The sequence below is a fragment of the Tamandua tetradactyla genome, chromosome 13, assembly GCF_023851605.1.
Source record: "Tamandua tetradactyla isolate mTamTet1 chromosome 13, mTamTet1.pri, whole genome shotgun sequence".
Lineage (NCBI taxonomy): Eukaryota > Metazoa > Chordata > Mammalia > Pilosa > Myrmecophagidae > Tamandua > Tamandua tetradactyla.
Genome location: NC_135339.1, coordinates 75,750,399 through 75,764,742, shown reverse-complemented (window position 1 = coordinate 75,764,742; position 14,344 = coordinate 75,750,399). Strand labels below are relative to the sequence as shown.

General features: G+C 35.2%; 1 protein-coding gene across 2 annotated transcripts in view; it reads left to right on the top strand.

Annotated features, from left to right (window-relative positions):
* Positions 1-14,344, top strand: part of DCLRE1A (DNA cross-link repair 1A) — a 29,919-nt gene that overhangs the window by 4,069 nt on the left and 11,506 nt on the right. For both annotated transcript variants that reach the window (XM_077126087.1, XM_077126088.1), the window contains 6 exons: positions 149-1,843; positions 3,500-3,633; positions 4,750-4,868; positions 8,624-8,764; positions 10,290-10,435; positions 11,290-11,444. In XM_077126087.1, the coding sequence (XP_076982202.1) occupies positions 149-1,843; positions 3,500-3,633; positions 4,750-4,868; positions 8,624-8,764; positions 10,290-10,435; positions 11,290-11,444 (2,390 nt within the window). The remainder of the gene's footprint in view (positions 1-148; positions 1,844-3,499; positions 3,634-4,749; positions 4,869-8,623; positions 8,765-10,289; positions 10,436-11,289; positions 11,445-14,344) is intronic.

The following is a 14,344-nucleotide window of genomic DNA, read 5'->3' as shown; positions in this document are numbered from 1 at the left end:
GATTCCATGCAATTAAGAATAGCTATTGTCTTAAGGCCTCAAAGTTGAACTGAATTTTTCACTGTGGCTTAATTTGTAATGCTAATAGTGTCAAAGCTTAGTCTGTGCTTTGATCCTTTAATACTTTTTTCTTTATTGAAACTTTCAGAGTGTCCAGATGGTCTTCTTTGTACTTCAACAATTCCTTCTCACTACAGGAGATACACTCACCGCCTGCTAGCTCAAAGTAGGGCTAGTAATAGCCCTTTGAACAGCCCATCACATTTGTCAGGTGGTAGTTTCAATTGTTCCAGTGAGACTAATTGGGGTTTTCTTGGTAGCCTAGAGGAAAGATTGTCTCTGAAAACTGAAAATGTAAAGAATGTTTCAGGTGATGCCTTCCTGATGACACAATGTCTAAAAAAATCTCAGTCTCCAACTGAACCCAATAAAAATATTTCCTTTTCTACAAATACTCAAAAGTCCCAACAAGCTCTACAATTTACAGAGTTTGTTAATAATGGCAAACTGGTAGGTACTGGTTTGCGTTTTGCTGATGAAGAATTAGACAGCCAAAACAACTCAGAACGCATCAATTTGCTGCCAGAAAATGACTGTGAAATCTCTTATTCGCCCCTGCAAAGTGATGAAGAAACTTATGATGTAGATGAAAAAAAGCTGGATGATTCACAACAGGAACGATTTTTTACTGAAAGCTCAAAAGATGGCAGCCTAGGGGAAGATGACAACAGCGCTACCTTGTTAAAAAATCTCCATGGTCCCTTACTGAGGGATTCTGAAGATAACTGCTCCAAAGTGAATAGCTTCTTAAGTCAGGATAAGTACAATGAAGAATTGTATAAATACTGCACTCTAAATGATTTGCTTCAACATATTTCCCAAAATAAAGACAGTGTTAGTCTGTGTGATGATCCAGCATGTACTGATGAGCACTTTCTATTGTTTCCACCTGCAATAGCAGGGGGGCATGCTGCTTCTAGTTACCAAACCACTAAATCAAAACCTAATGAGCCAGGATTTCACTCAACTCAATCAAATAAACAAAAACGGGTGATTGAAGAATCAGCTGTTTCCAATCATATGTCTCCTCCATTATGTAAAAATGCAATGTCAAAACCTTTTGAAAGTCAGGGAAAAGAGTATCTTTTTTGTCATTCCACCCAAAGTAAAACTACAGAATTATCAACTAACTTCAATGCTAAGAATAATGCTAATTCAGTACCTTTCTGCAGAAGGGCATTAGATGGTATGCTAGTCAATGAAGTTTCTGTTTTAAATACAGAAAATGTTTCTAGTACACCTACCGCTACTAAGTCTTTGAATGTATTGCCATCTTCTCCTAAGTGTAATGCAAGACCTCCTTCTACTAAAGTGATGAAACAAATGGATATAGGTGTGTATTTTGGACTACCACCCAAGAGAAAAGAAGAGAAATTGCAGAAGGAAAGACCATTAAAAGGGATGAACTTAAATCCAGATCTAAGTCCTAATGAAAAGAGGTCCCGGCAACGTAAGAGGAAAGCAGAAACATCTTTAAGTGATTTAGAATTTGATGCAACAAATATAAATGAGATCTGCCTTTCTGTGAAACTTTCTAGTGAGAGGGCACAGCATCAAAGAAAGAGACTTAAAAAGTTAAATTCACTACAGGAAAGAGCGTATCAGAAGACGTCAGATGACCTTATTAACAATACAGAATCTGGAAAAGTCAATTTAAGTGAAGATCAAGTCTTCATAAAATCAGCTGATTGGGGTCTGCAGAGAGGGAGTACAACCATTCCGGAGTCTTCTAACACCACAGGATTAAGAAAAAAGATATGTCCATTCTATAAGAAAATACCTGGTAAGTTGGAACATGGGTGCTTAGTATATCTATGAAGACATAGACAAATGTTTTCGAACTTCGTGCTCATTACCCAAGCTGTATGTGTGTGTGTACATGTATGTATGTATAAAGGTAACTTTTTTGTATGTTACTTTATATATGTAACTTTTTTTTTGCATGTTTCCTTTTCTTTTCATGGGTCTCCAAGGTAGATTCCTTCCCCAACCTCCATTTTATCTTTTTCTCCATTTCAGAAAAGTATAATTATACAAGGTTCTGTAACCTGTTAGGTAGATGTCACATATTATACAAAGACTGGTAAGGGAGTAATAAGGACCCAGCTTAATTTGGAGGGAGGAAAGTTGTCTCTATAAGTACTACTAATAAAAAGCACACTCTAGGGCGGGCCGCGGTGGCTCAGCGGGCAAAGTGCTTGCCTGCTATGCCAGAGGACCTCGGTTCGATTCCCGGCCCCAGCCCATGTAACAAAAAACGGAAAAACAAAATACAATAAAACAAGAAAATGTTTAAAGATGTTTCCCTTTCTTCCTTCCTTCCTTCCTTCTCTCTGTCTTTCCTTTAAAAAAAAAAAAAAAAGCACACTCTAAGCGCTTATGAGAAATACAAAGTACTAAGGAGCTTCAAAAAAGAAAAATACCACAGTTGTACATGTCATAACAAGTGCTAAATATTTTGAAACCATATTAGAACTTAATTTTTCTGCTTCTTCATATTCTTGTCATTTTTAATGTCTTCATAAATGACATAGTAGAAAAATATTCAATAAAATAAATTTTATTGTTGAAGAGGCCAATAAATATTCTTCAAATAGAATAGAAAATAAAATCAAAATATACTTGGCTTCAGAAAGATTTTTAAAAGCACAGTATTGATATTCTAGGTCTATAATTTGTTCAAAATGAAAAAAATAGCATTTATGAATCATAGTACCAGTTATATTTTTAGTGACTCTAAAACTAGTATGTGATATATTGATAAGCCTCAATAGAATTATAAAATTATGCTTATTTACTTGCAAATCACAGTACTCTTGACTTTTTATTTCATATTTTAGAGTAGTGTTTCTCAACCTTTTTTTTTTTTTTTCATTTTTACCCCTCTAAGGTGTCTTTTTGGGCATTTTTTCCCTGTTTCCCCCAACCTTCTACCCCACAATGAAATACAAATACTACGGATAGATTATCTGTCATTGTACTTTAGCCCTATAAATCACTGTAATAGCTAAACATTTTTTGATCCTCAACCATTATTGTCCCCTTGAAAGCCTGTCAACACCAATCCTCATAGGAACTTGTTTTAGATGAAAGTGAGCATTATCCTTTTGCTGAAGTAAGAATTTTAGGGGCCCAGTAAATATCGTACAAGTATAAGGTAAAACAAAGCATTGGCTTGTAGCTTAGTATTTTTATTTATTTGGTGCAGTTACTCATAAAGATACCTATACTGGGATATGTAATAGAAACTTAAACTTACTCTCATCTCTAGTATCACCTTTTGCTGAATTTGTGTGGTATAAATTTTTCAATAAATTATAAAGCTAAATTGGAAATGAGATGTATGGAGGATAAAGGGTTCAATACTTACAATCAAATTGCACATCTTTTTTGTGTGTGAGCTCTTGTTTATCCTGCTGTATTGGTGCTTTCATCGCAGGAACTGGCTTTACAGTTGATGCCTTTCAGTACGGATTGATTGAAGGTTGCACAGCATATTTTCTCACGCATTTTCATTCTGATCATTATGCCGGACTGTCTAAAAATTTCACATTTCCAGTTTATTGTAGTGAGGTAAGTTTTAGTATCCTAAAATCTGAATTTGTAGAATGCTTTGGATTTCTAGGCAACTTGGTTTAAAAAGTGGACAATTTAGATGGTAAGATCTGTTGTTCTAATAGAAAAGATATGAGAAAACAGATTCCAAATTAAGGTTCTAAAATTAAATGAGTTAATGTCCACAGTTACAATTAGTTTTTTAAAAAATTTGCTTTATTATATGGAAACAGTAAATTGTTTCATGATATACTAAAAATATTAACTTAAATCCCGTAAACATTTATTGAGCACCTAAAAAAGATATACGAGGCAAAATACCTAACTTCTAGGCGCTTACACCTTTCAGGGAAAACAGATTCACAAATGGGATCCATATTGTAATAGTGAAATGAACAGGATGCCCAGGGCCAGAGAGAAGAGAGTGCTTTACTCTAGCCAGGTTTAAGTTAAAGAAAGTTTCATAGTAAAAGAGATGCTTGAACTGATTAATAAATAGTGAACATCTGAATGCCCATCACTGAGGGCTTTAGCTGCAATCAGGTTTAATCCTCACAGCGTTCTGAAATTATCTTCTTTATATTAACAAAGCAACTGAGACTTGGAGAGGTTAAGTGATATGCTCCAAGTCACAGAGCTACTGACAGCAGAGTCAGAATTTGAATACAAATCTGTCCAAATTCAAGAACCAGAGGAGGGAGGAGAGAGAATTCCAAGTAGAGAATAGAGTTTGGTGCACAGGTGGAGCTCCTGAGAAGTATTCCCATTCCAAGCACTTTGTATAATTCAGAACAGTTTGTACATGAGATAGGAACTACCAGAGATAAAAAGGCCACAGGGGAAAAAAAAAGCCTTTAGGAAAAGAGGGCAGAGGCCAGACCACAAGGGGCTTTGTACGCGCTGCTGGGTATGACGGGCTTTTCAGAGTTGAGGGAGAGTCAGTAACAGTTTTTAAGCAAAGAAATAAGATAGTTGTTGTAGGAAGAGTCTCTTCCAGTTATGTGGAAGATAATCTTCAAGTTATTTAAATCAAGTGGGAGAACAGGGAGAATATTAAAAGCTTGATTCTGAACCAAACAGAAGTACTTGTTTAGTGTTTTACTGTATCAGCAATAAGTACATCCTGTTTTGCAGATCACTGGCAGTTTGTTGAAAAACAAGCTTCGTGTACAAGAGCAATATATCCATCCATTACCAATGGACACTGAATGTATAGTGAATGGTATTAAAATTGTTTTGCTTGACGCCAATCAGTAAGTATTAAAGGCATTGTGAAAACAGCCTATTTCTAAAATACAAGAAAAACTCATCGGCGTGGTTATTTTAAAACATTTTTATTAGTAGTAATATATTTGTTATTTCTTAGAACTTGAGTAAAACATGTTTCTCCTTTTGAAAAAATAATGTATCCAAGAAGCAGAGATTAGACATAGAAAGATCTTCTAAATGTTACCTCACCCGTTATCTACTTTAAATTGCTGTGCTTAACATATGAGACTCCATCTTCTTTTTAAAAGAATACAGTAACGTGTTGCTGCTGTTCTTCACAGGAAAACCTTTTGCCATATTCTTTGCTGTCATATATATAATCCATTCAGATATTAGAGGGTTTCTTAGATTCCAGGCCAATGCTAGTTCTTCAGGTTGCTTGTCTTCAAATTATTGCCTGTTAAGTTTGCAGCTGTTTTCTTCATTACCAATTTTGACAACTTGAGTTGTGAATGTTTTTATAACTATATTAAGGTAGATTGACATAAATAAAGTATATCCATTTTCACTGTTTGCTGAGTTTTGATAAAAGTTTATATCCATAGAACCACCACCACAATAAAAATCTAGAACATTTTCCCACCTCAAAGATTCCCTTGTGCTCCCTCCCAGTCAATTCCCAATCCCCACCTGGTACCAAGCAATAATTGATCTTTGTTTTCTATCTATATTGATAAGATTTGTTTTAGGGGTTCGTACAAATAGAATCCCAAAGTATGTACTCTTTTGTGTCTGGCTTCTCCTACTCAGCATGTTTTCAAGATTTGTCCACCCTGTTGTATGCGTGTTAGTAGTTTACTTCTTTTTATTACTGAGTCATAGCCCATTGTATAGGTACAGTACAATTTGTTTATCCATTTACTTGGTGGTGGACAATTGATTTTTGTTTATTGATCTTATTACTCTTATTTTAAGTGTTAAACACTTCATTAGTTCGGGAAGGCCTTTTGTAGATTTTTGAGGATTTGCTAAATATAAGATCACATCATCTGCAAAAAAAGATGGTTTTGTTTTACTTCTTCCTTTCCCTTCAGAGTGCTTTGTTTTTCTGCTTTGTTTGTTGTACTGGCTCAGGTCTTCATTTCAAAGTTAAAAGGAATAGTGAGAGCAGTCTTTCTCCATTAAGTATGAAATTAGCAGTAAATTTTTCATAGATAACTTTTATTGACTTAAGGAAGTACCCTTCTGTTCCTAGCTTAAGTGTCTGTAATTATGTGTTGATTTTGTCAAACACTAAATCTGCATCTGCTGAGGTGATCTTATAGTTTTTTTCCTTTATAATGTAAACATAGTACATTAAAATGATGGAATTTTTTAATGTTAAACCAGCCTTGCATTGCTGGAATAAAGCATGCTTGCTATAGTGCTGAATTTGATATGCTAATACTTTGTTAAGGATTTTTGTGTCCATTTGCCTAATGGATATTGGTCTGTAGTTTTTTCTAATGCTTTTGTTTAGTTTTGGTATCGGGATGCTGATCTCATGATGTGGTCCTTCCTCTTCTGTTTTCTGAAAAATATTGTACACTGTTGCTATTATTTCTTCCCTAAACGTTTGATAGAATTCCCCAGTAAAATCATTGGTACCTGAATTTGGGGGTCCGAGAAAATGAGAAGCTTTTTAATTACAAATTTGAGTGTTTCCTATGTTTTCTTAGAATTCAAAATAAAAGTTCCATGTACTTTTGGCAGTAACTTCCAAGCCATTTGTTTTATCAGTAATATTCAAGACCACCCTCAGTCTTGATGATTCACTAGAAGGACTCAGGAAAACTGTTTTCTGAAGTTACATTTTATTACATAAAGATACTTATTAAAATCAGCAAAGCAAATAGAGTCCAGCAATGTCTTACGCTGAACTTCAGTTAGACATTGCTACCTATCGTAACTTGCCAAAACTTCATTAGACATTGCTACCTTATCATAACTTGCCAAACCCCAACCAGAGCCATTCCAGCCAATTCTGAAGAACACCTAGGGCAATGTATAAGATTCTACAAAGGTTCCATGCCCTAGGATAACTTTCCAGAAACCTATAACCTCCAGATAAGTCCTGAAACCTTGAGGGGCCAGCCTTTCCAGAACATCAGTTAGTTTCATCTGCCTATCCCTTATTATTGACAGCCCCTTCCAACATGAAAAATTTAGAATGGCCATAGCCCAAGTAATCCTAAGGAGTGGGAGAAAGATCAAAGGTGATGGTGGAGTTATACAGAGTAGTTAGGGTTAGCAAACGATTATGAGTGCTGAATCATTATATTGACATTTCTTTTAGTCTCCAGTATCTTAGAGCAGCTAGAAGTAAAAACCTAAAATTGTGGAATTGTAACCCATACCAAACTCTGAAATCTGTTCTACAACTGATTGTGCTGTGCTTTGAAATTTATTGCTTTTTTGTATATATGCTATTTTTCACAAAATAGAAAAAAAGTGATGATAAGATATGTGTTCCTTCTAACCTCCTATATCCTGGAACAGCTAGAAGAAAAATCTGAGAGGATTGTATGGTAGTCTATGACAAACTCTGGGATCTGTCCTGTAACTTCTTGCTGAAGAGTGCTTTGAAAACTATTGCTTTTTCTTTCTTTGCTTTATATATTTATGTTATATTATACAATTTAAAAAGTTAAAACAAAACAAAACACCAGTGTAGGGGCTTTGGGATTATAATCGTGCTTAGGCTTCAGTCTGCCACATAGCTGTCTATATGCCCCTTTTTCTTCATTGGGGAAAAGTGCAACCTAAGACAGTTCTTACTCTGGAAGACAAACCAGCCAGAGAAGACAACTAATGGCTATATTAAGATGGATGTGAAAACCTTGTGCCTGATGCTCATTTTAGCCAGGGTATAGACAGATGAGTAAAAAAAAAAAAAATATATATATATATATATATATATATATATATATAAAATTAAATAAATGGGGGGATAAATGGTAAAAAAAAAAAGGGGGGGTAGATTGAAATACTAGTAGTCAATGAGAGGGAGGGGTAAGGGGTATAGAATGTATGAGTTTTTCTTTTTTCTTTTTATTTCTTTTTCTGGAGTGATGCATCACATGTTCTAAAACTGATCATGGTGATGAATACACAACTGTGTGATGATATTGTGAGCCACTGGTTGTATACTTTGCATGGACTGTGTGTGAACATATCTCAGTGAATATATTATATATTTTTATTGAACTGCATTCAGTTCTCGCAGCAACAGTGTGAAGAGTGACCAGTCAAGGAAGTCCTGAGCCTTGCTATCAGTGTTGTTATTGGGAGTGAGTCACATAGGCATGCAGTTCCTGTGGGACTGACCTCAGCTACTCAGACTCCAACTCCCCAGAACAGAAACAGACTTTAACCATAGATGACATTGCTAACTTCAACTTGTCTGATCAAAGTAGTACTGTGTGGCCCAAGGCCTCAGGCATACAAAAACATTCTTACCAAGCAGAATATTCCAGGGCCCAGAGCTCATTTCCCAGGAATCCTAAAGATAGACCTTTCTTAAGAAGGAAGGATTTTGAACACCTATGCCTACTGAGTTAACCTTTCTTGCACACACATTTTTTGTGTGTTTGTGTAATAAACTTCCTTAAGTTAAAGTGTTGTGTTTTCTTTGTGGTATGATGCCATGTCACTGGATCAACTAATAAAGTATATTAATTTGTTGATATTGAAAAAGGTATTTTTCCTTTTAAGTGTTTTGCCTGTACTAAGAATATTCCTTTGAAATGTTTGTGTTCAGCTGTCCAGGTGCTGTCATGATACTTTTTTATCTTCCTAATGGAACTGTCATATTACACACCGGAGACTTCAGAGCAGATCCCACTATGGAACGTTCTCTTCTTGCAGGCCAGAAAGTCCACCTGCTTTACTTAGATACAACGTAAGAGAGGCTTTACCCGTGTGCTGCTTTTTCCTGCAGGCAGCATTTACTGTGTAAATTATGAGTAATTTGATCATTTTTTATTTGCTCAAGTAATCAAAGTGGTGATTTATTGTCAGTTATCATTTTAAGGCTATTTATCAGGGTGATGCTATTTGAAAAAATATTCTTGCTTAAGGGCAGGTTTGGTTTTACATGTCTTAGCTTAATTTTTTGTGATATCTTTTTGAAAATATGGTTTATGTAAGAATCTTGCTACTGAAGCAAAGAAGAAAAATTGGGGGCAAACTTCAGAAAAACCCCTTTTAGGTTATCCTTTCAAATAATCCATGTACATACTGTTAAGTATAATTTGAAGGAAAACAAAACAAAATGTGATTCTGTTTTTCTGAGAATAGAAATTACACTTGTTCTTTTCTCAAAAAGGTAATTTATATATGTCAGCTTTGAATTCCTAAGAACTATAAATATAAATATATAAATATAATGGCGTAAGCTATTATCTTTTTTATGTATTAAAGTGCCTCATCAATTTGTTAGAAATTGATTAAGTTAAATATTTCAGTCCGTTTCAAGGAGTAGAGAGTTTAGACGGCATCTGTATTTTACTAGATGATCTTTCCACGTCCATCTTTCTAGCATTGCAGCTAATTTTTCCATTCTTTAAGTCACAGATAAATTGAGACCGTAATAGGTTAAAAAAAAAAATTTCTTGTTTCTTAGTTCTATTCTACATACACTTCTGAATTGTTCAGCTATTTTCTGACTGCTAACAAGCAAAAACAATTTCGAAAATTGGGAAAAATATGTTTCCTTGGGTGTTTGCACTTTATTTCATGGCCTTTTAAATAAAAATGCTTAATTTTCATCTCAAGTATATGTAGATAGCAGTGTTAGGGTTATTTTTTTTTCACTGGGTGTTATTGTTGAAATAGACGTAACTGGATCTGTTTTATCCCCATATTCTGTACTAGAAACATTTCTGTAGCTCTAAAAAGAAAAGCTACTAATGAGATGAGTATTAACTGTTTGATTTAAAACAACTTCATTAAATTTACATTTGCTGTCATTTTTAATAGTTGTTTTTTTAGTAAAACAGAATTTAGTCCAAATTTAATCCCTATCAATAGTATAGTCTTTGATAGTGATTAGAAAAATAATATTGAGGTTTACAATTGGTTCATGAATAATAAAGTAAAAAATATATCTAAAATATAATAATAAAATAGCTATTGGTTAGAAATATTCCTTGAGAAAGAAGATACCTTACAGAATATAATTTCATTATTTGAGAGTGAGAAAAGAAATATAGTGTAAAAAATATAGTCACAAACTTATAATTCCATCATAAACTGTCAATAGCTGGTAACAAATATTTTAACCACAAGCAGCAAGCAAATTGCAATGCTGTTTATGTGTAGTACTGCTGTCATATGTAATTTTACTAAAGCTTGTTTTCTAAAATAACATCCAACTTCATGCTATGGTTTTCTTATTGTCCTTATATCATATTTCCTTATTACAGATACTGTAGCCCAGAATACTCCTTTCCATCTCAACAAGAGGTTATTCAGTTTGCCATCAATACTGCCTTTGAGGCTGTAACTCTAAACCCACGTACTCTTGTTGTCTGTGGCACTTATTCTATTGGAAAAGAGAAAGTCTTTCTAGGTGAGTGCTAGTTGTATCTAATTTATACTAATATTATTATAAAGATCGATCCTTTTTGCAAAATGTCCTTTCAATTTCTGTTCTTGCAATTGATATTTATCTCCTGAAATGTTTCACTATTACCTTTGAAACTGAAGGACAATTTGGTAAATTCAAACAATTTAAATGTGTTTCACACATTTAAACTTTGAAAGGCTTAACTTGATGGAAGTATTTAATATGTGTGTCTATGGGAGCATTTATATCTACAAAATGTTTATTGAAGAATGTCTATGTACATCAGTATTTTACTAATGATTAGTCTTGAAAGATGACTAAAATATATGGCTGTGTTGCTGCATTCTTTGAGGATGACTATCAGTTAATTATTTTAGAGAGCAGTTGTAATTTTTGTTCTTAAATGATTTCTGGATGTGTAACTGTAGTTTGTCTTATAGTAATATTGTATAGTTTTGAAGTCTTTTCCTTTTTCAAAAAATTTTTACTAAAACTTTCTCAAGTATAGTTACATATATCAAACATTAAGATATGAAGTGATAAAGGAAGGATTTTAACTTCTCCACATTTCATCCTTAACCTTGTTGTAATCCTTTCTGTGTATCTTTTGCAGGTTTTAATAATAGGTTTAAAAAATTAACTCTGGAAAAAAAAAATGGCTCTCTGGCTTTCTCAAAATTTTTTCCATACAGTTTACCAGCAGAATTATTAAGCCTTTCTGAAATATTATAGGAAAAATTGTGAATGTTTTAAATTTCTTTTTGTTTGTTAAATTCTGATTTTACGATTTCATAGATTATGACTTTTTTTCATATTCTGTAGTTTTACCAGTTTTAACCTTTTTCCTTTGCTTATAGCCATTGCAGATGTTTTAGGTTCTAAAGTGGGCATGTCCCAAGAAAAATATAAAACATTACAGTGTCTCAATATATCAGAAGTTAATTCCCTCATCACTACAGACATGTGCAGTGCATTGGTTCACCTTCTCCCAATGATGCAAATTAATTTTAAGGTAAGCATTCAAGAGGTTTATCTTTTAGGATGAACTGGAAAGGATAATCTGATGATTATAAATTGGAATCTCATTTTACTCTGCATTTAACTTGAAATAATTTAATTATAATAGAGTCACCTTTAATTAAAAGCGCCCTAGAAAATCTTTTCAGAGATATTTAGAGTATATTCAACTTTTTGATGTGCAAATCTATAAAGTAATTCATATACCCACTAGGAGTTTAGGACCTAGAGAACTGCTATAAAGGAAGGAACAAAAATGGAAATTTTTCATATGCAGCTATCTGGTCATTCAAACCTTCTGCCTCTCAGATCATTTTCCAGTTCTTTCAAGGTGCATGGGGGCATGAGTGGAGAATGCCAAAAGGAATTCTTCCTTTTCTTTGGAGTCTGCTCCATTCTGTATTAATAGTAAGCCTCTATGATAGTAATATATGTTGAAACTTTTACTTTTGAGAATTAAATGAAATAATGGAAGTGCATCCTAAGAGGAAGTGCTAGCACTAATTCAGTGGTGTAAATTAAGGCATTTATGATGTGATCTCACTGTGATTTGGTGGCTGTTTGTCAGATTTATTCGTATTCCACATACTAACATTTACCACTTGATAATGGAATACATCAAACTTGTGCATTAAAAGCAGGGTGGTGTAGTGGTGGCTTAGTGACAGAATTCTTGCCTGCCATGCAAGAGACCTGGGTACAATTCCTGGAGCCTGCCCATGCCAAAAAAAGAGAGAATTCAAAGCAGAATGCATGAAAAGTATATTTTTACTTCTATAATATTCATGAAATTCATGAAATAACTTTTATTGAACTTTTTGAAAATAGCTTAGTATGCTGACTACTGTATCTGTCTTATAAATAATAACCCTCATGTTATATGTAGAAAAAGGTCTATCCCTTGAGTAAGGATATTATCAGGTATAACTGCTTCATTTGTTCATGAGCTTAAGGTAAGATTTTTATATTGTGTTTTCATGAATATACAACACATAAAAAATATCAGGGTAATCAGCCTTGCAACCATATTTAAAATTTGGGAGGGAGAGGGGCCAAGATGGCAGTTTAGCAATGTGCGCATTTTAGTTCGTCCTCCAGAACAACTACTAAATAACCAGAAAAAGTACAGAACAGCTCCTGGAGCCACGTCAGTGAACAGACACACAGCGTACCCCAGTCTAGAGCAGCTGGACTGGCTGCAAGCCTCCCCAAAACTGTGAGTTTCCCAAGCCGCGGTGGCCAGTGCCTGGCGCCCCTCCCCGACAGGCGGCTTCCCAGAGGGAAAGGAAAGAGACTCTAAACCTGGTCAAGGCAGAGGTCGCTCACTGGGCTTACAGAAAAAGAGGAAAGGGGAGGAAACGGAGGCTTTAGTGGCTGTGTCTCTACGGAGACTTGACAGCCTCTGGATTCAGCAGCGGGACTTCTTGGGCTGCAAGTGCCCCAGGCATAGGCAGAAACGGGCTGCTTTCAGGGCTGTCTCCCACCTGTGCCTTCCCCAGGAGAGGGTTGAAGCCCAACTCAGGTGGAATCCCTCCCTCAAGGAATTCAGACCCCAAGTTTGGCAATTTGAAGCCATTAAAACCAGCCTACAAACTCTCCTCCGTCTCTACCACGCCCCCAACAGGGAGAGTCTTCCAAAGTTAAAAGTGCCACAACATCTTTTGCTGGTGCGACCCACAGGCAGACGCGCCACATACTGGGCAGAATAAGAAAAACAGAGCCCAGAGACTTCACAAGAAAGTCTTTTAACCTGCTGGGTCTCACCCTCAGGGAAAACTGATGCAGGTGACTCCTTACCCCTGATAGGAGGCCAGTTTAGTCCGGGAAAACCCGGCTCGAGTCTATAATACCTACGTAGACCCTCCTAAGGGTGGGGAGGGAAAAGGTACCATACAAGCAGGGCAAGAAACAAGAAAACAAGAACTGAAAAATTATCCTCTGTTAAACAAAACCTAAGCTAGAGGTCCAGAATAAGCTGAACTGAAGGTCAAAGAACAGATAGAGAACAAATTCATCTAACAAGAAAACCCCAGGTAAGAGAAGTGAAAGCAATCACCAGAATAAACTAATTAAGGTAATTAAATGTCTAAATGCCTGCAAAAAATAACAAATCACACCAGGAAAATTGAAGATATGGCCCAGTCAAAGGAACAAACCAATAGTTCAAATGAGATAGAAGAGCTGAAACAACTAATTCAGAATATACGAACAGACATGGAAAACTTCATCAAAAACCAAATCAATGAATTGAGGGAGGATATAAAGAAGGCAAGGAACGAACAAAAAGAAGAAATGGAAAGTCTGAAAAAACAAATCACGGAACTTATGGGGATGAAAGATACAGTAGAAGAGATGAAAAAAACAATGGTAGATTTCAAGAGACAGAGGTTAGGATTAGTGAACTGGAGGATGGAACTTCTGAAATCCAACAAGATACAGAAACTATAGGGAAAAAAATGGAAAAATATGAGCAGGGACTCAGGGAACTGAATGATAATATGAAGCGCGCAAATATACGTGTTGTGGGTGTCCCGGAAGGAGAAGAGAAGGGAAAAGGAGGAGAAAAACGAATGGAGGAAATTATCACTGAAAATTTCCCAACTCTTATGAAAGACCTAAAATTACAGATCCAAGAAGTGCAGCATACCCCAAAGAGAATAGATCCAAATAGACGTTCTCCAAGACACTTACTAGTCAGAATGTCAGAGGTCAAAGAGCAAGAGAGAATCTTGAAAGCAGCAAGAGAAAAGCAATCCATCACATATAAGGGAAGCCCAATAAGACTATGTGCAGATCTCTCAGCAGAAACCATGGAGGCGAGAAGACAGTGGGATAATATATTTAAATTATTACAAGAGAAAAACTGCCAACCAAGACTTCTATATCCAGCAAAAT